The sequence below is a fragment of the Borostomias antarcticus genome (assembly GCF_949987555.1).
Source record: "Borostomias antarcticus genome assembly, chromosome: 10".
NCBI lineage: Eukaryota > Metazoa > Chordata > Actinopteri > Stomiiformes > Stomiidae > Borostomias > Borostomias antarcticus.
In genome coordinates this window covers 2,032,722-2,036,501 of record NC_140243.1, presented here as the reverse complement: position 1 = coordinate 2,036,501, position 3,780 = coordinate 2,032,722, and the positions used below count along the sequence as shown (strand labels likewise).

General features: G+C 48.0%; 1 protein-coding gene across 1 annotated transcript in view; it reads right to left on the bottom strand.

Annotated features, from left to right (window-relative positions):
* Window positions 1–1,484, bottom strand: part of mylk4b (myosin light chain kinase family, member 4b) — a gene marked incomplete at both ends in the record, with an annotated part of 8,285 nt that extends 6,801 nt beyond the window's left edge. The window contains one exon of the mRNA XM_084443852.1: window positions 927–1,484. Within this exon, the coding sequence (XP_084299978.1) occupies window positions 927–1,484 (558 nt within the window). The remainder of the gene's footprint in view (window positions 1–926) is intronic.
* Between the last annotated feature and the right edge of the window lie 2,296 nt (window positions 1,485–3,780).

Below are 3,780 nucleotides of genomic sequence, written 5' to 3'. Positions count from 1 at the left end.
ACCCAGCTTATAGCCCCACCCCAGCCATCCACACCCACCAGTGTCCCTTACAACTGTGGTTACAGTCCAATACAAAAATACCATAAAACGGATACAGTCCAATACAATAATACAATAAATCTGATATTATGGGTGTTTCTTTCCCATCCTACTCTATACTCTTTGAGCTGCCGAAGCTGCACAGGATACCCGAACACACACACACACAAACACACACACACACACACACACACACACACACACACACACACATATCACTGCAAAATGTACCGCACAGTCACACAAACTCATGTTTATGAACCAAAGAACAAAAGGAACAAAGCAAAGACAGTTTAGCTCCAGCTGTTTTGATCTCCAGTTTCACAGTAGTGCATGTTCTCCATTCAGTGGTAAAAGCACCAGGCATTGTCGACACGCACAGCACAATGTAGGCTATGCGTACCCACAAGGACAACTGCCAGACTGATTGATCAGTTGAATGTCACACATTCACAGAGTTTTTCACTTCATGCCTAGGAAGCACACAAGGTCTTTCTGCCCTGGTAGTCACTGTGGGCTGAACTGACATGTGGCGAGTACGAGGCCATTTCAAACACCTGTCTCTCTATGGTCAGATCTGCCTCCCTTACTGCCCCTCTGCTAGAGACCCTCGGAGCCAAATGGTCATTTTACAGCGACTGTTACGTCTCCTCTACAACTGTCTCCTCTGCATATAGTATGAAGCCATGCACAGTTAGTAGTCCCGAAGGTTAATATTATAGCATGTATAATCAATCAATCAATCAATTTATATTATAGCATGTATAATCAATCAATCAATCAAATTATTTGTATAGCGCATTTCATACCCAAAGGCAACACAATGCGCTTATAAAAGGACCAGCAGAGTGATGTCCCGGTCACTATGCCCCCCCTCAAACGCTCACCTTCCTGCTGGCCTTACCGGCCCGGCCGCCAGGCTCCTTGAACAGCAGCTCCACCAGCCTGGAGCTCTTCACCGCCTCCCCGATGAAGCTGACGACCTGCTGCATCCCCTCCACCAGCCTCTCCAGCCCCTCCAGCCTGCGCCCCTGCTGCTCCACGCACTCGCCCGCCTCCCGTGCCGCCCCGCGCAGCTCGCCGCACAACGCGCGCACCTCCTCGCCCCCACCCCCGCCTTCCCCGCCACCCCCCGCCGCCGCCCGCAGGCAGGCCACCTCCAAACCCACGCCCCCCAGGTCCTGGGACAGGCCGTCCAAACGGGTCAGAACCGTCTCCTGCAGGCTGAGCAGGCGGTCCATCTGACCGCTCAGGGAGTCCATTCGGCTCTCCACCGAGCGCAGACCGCCATCTGGGGACGACGAGGCGGACGAAGAGGAGGACGAAGAGGAGGTGTGGGGCTTGTCCAGTCTAGTAGGCGACAGCTTCTTCCCTACAGCTTTCTGACCGTGGAGAGGATTGGGGTCGTACACCTTGGCCAGCGAGTTGACCAGACTGGAACTCATGGCTGGTTCGGTAGCAGAGGTGGAACGGCGGTCAGACCGCGCCGGACGATTCTTCTCTCTTCCCAGAAGACTGTAGATACACTCCAACCTGAAGGGGGATTCCTCTTCACATTAGACCGGTCAAGTAAAGTCGGTCGGTCAAGTGTTCGGTCTGGGCCAGGCTTACGACCGGTCAAAAGAAAAGAGAGCAGCGGTCAGCAGCCCCGACGGCAGAGAGACCGGTGTGAAGGGACGACATTTAGTCTGCTCTCTCCCTTGATCAGCGACCACACCGGGACTTTTAAGAATAGCCCGGGAGCGTCCTCCAAAATACAGAGCAACCCCCCACGGACGTCAGTAAGTGGCCACTGATGGAGGCTGATGGCAGGGGGCTGGGGTGGGGGTTGGGTGTTGGGGGTTGGGGGGTGGGGGGGGGTTGCAGGGGATTGCTGTGTGAAATAGGAGATCCTTCTAAAGCTTTTGGGCCGGGTGTGAGAATCCTGAGAATCTGCTATTGAAATCGGATCGAGTACAAAAGACCAAAACAAGCCCAGGAGAGGACAGATCACGAGTACAGCGCCGTGTTTCAAAACAAACAGTCTTCGAGAGGACGGCAGTCGTCGGGAGGCGTCGTTTATACTCTGAAACACACAGGACGCTGTTATTTGAATCTCTGCGTCCCTTTAACATTGTTCCGGCGTGTGAAAAGGGAGTGACAGGTGCGAGCCCAGGGGAGACCAGTAAGACTTCATTAACCCCTCAAGACCCCTGTTAGAGACACCGTTCATTGTAGGTATTTCTGAACCTCTCCAAATGCCAAGCAGTTCTCGTGGCTGACCTGTGGTCACCAGACGGATGTTAAGTTTTCTCTGAAAAGCCGTTCCTTCAAGTCCCAACAGAAACATCTGAAGTATTGAATGATCAGTACTGGACAACAAGAGAAGTGGTTTTGAGTAGAATGTTGCTACATTTTGTTCTTAGACTGAGCACTAGATGGACGGAGGTGATTAACAGGTCAATTGACCAAAGCAGACCTGCTGGACTTTAGTGTTATTCGTCAACGAAAACTATGACGAACATTATTTGTCAATGACCTTTATTTAGTTATTGTCATGTGATGAATTAAATAAAAACGAATACATGCTGACAAAAACTATGATGAAATCTATTGAACTTTTTGTCAACAAAACTAGATGAAATGTTAGGGAGGGACAATTTGGTCAGAGATTCAATCAGATTTCCGTGAAAATCATGGCTCATGCTGAACCAAAACCCAGGCAGGGAGAGCACATAGAAATGTAATTCACTAGCTTTGTCCATCAGTCTATAGACATTTCCCCCAGGAGTACACAGTATGAGTTTGGAAATTCTAGAGAAATGGTTGAATAATGCCTTACACTTTAACTAAAAAAACCTAAAATATTAATGCTATTTAGTCAACTAAACTAGACTAAAACAAAAATAATTCAGATGAATAAAATATGACTAAAACTAAATGGCATTTAAGTCAAAAGATTAACTGAAACTAAATCTAAATTTGTTGTCAAAATTACTGGAAAACAAGCAAGGAAATGTAATTCAGTATCTTTGTCCATCAGTCTAATAGATTTCCTCCAGGAGTATACAGTATGCGCTTAGAAATTCTAGAGATATTGTTAAATGATGCATTACACTTTATGTAACTAAACCCATTCTATTTTAGTCTACTAAATACTGTAGATTTAGTCAACTAAAATCTTAATGCAATTTAGTCAACTAAAAATAGACTAAAACTAAAACAATTCAGATGATTAAAATATAATTAAAACTAGAGATAGTGTTCAGAGAGACCCCATGAATGCATTTCCTAGCTGTGTGCGTGCCCAAGTGTGTGCGAGCTGGACATGTTTGGTATTGCTGCGATCGTTAGGCCGAGAGCTTTATGGAAGTCAAACCCCTTGTCTCTGTAACCTTCCTGTGTGGAGATATGGTCACTTCAACACCCCCATTGACAATAAGCAAGTTCCCCCGCTTACTTCTCCAGGGTAAAAATAAGCCAGTCCAAAAAATTTATGGAGGTGAATGGGCAGCTGTGTTTGCAGCCAGCGAGGGGCAGTGCGGTGCTCTCCGGGCTCTCTCCCCACACACCCCTGTCCAACCCACCCCCCCCACACACACACACCCCAGTCCAATCCCCCCCCCCCACACAGGGAGCTGGCTTCGTTCTAAGTTTTGTTTTCATTCGAAGATCCAAGCCGTGATTCTGATCCGCTCCATAATACAACGGTTTCTAAGTGGACCCATGCTACACCCCTCCACCAAGATCCAGGAAAATAGG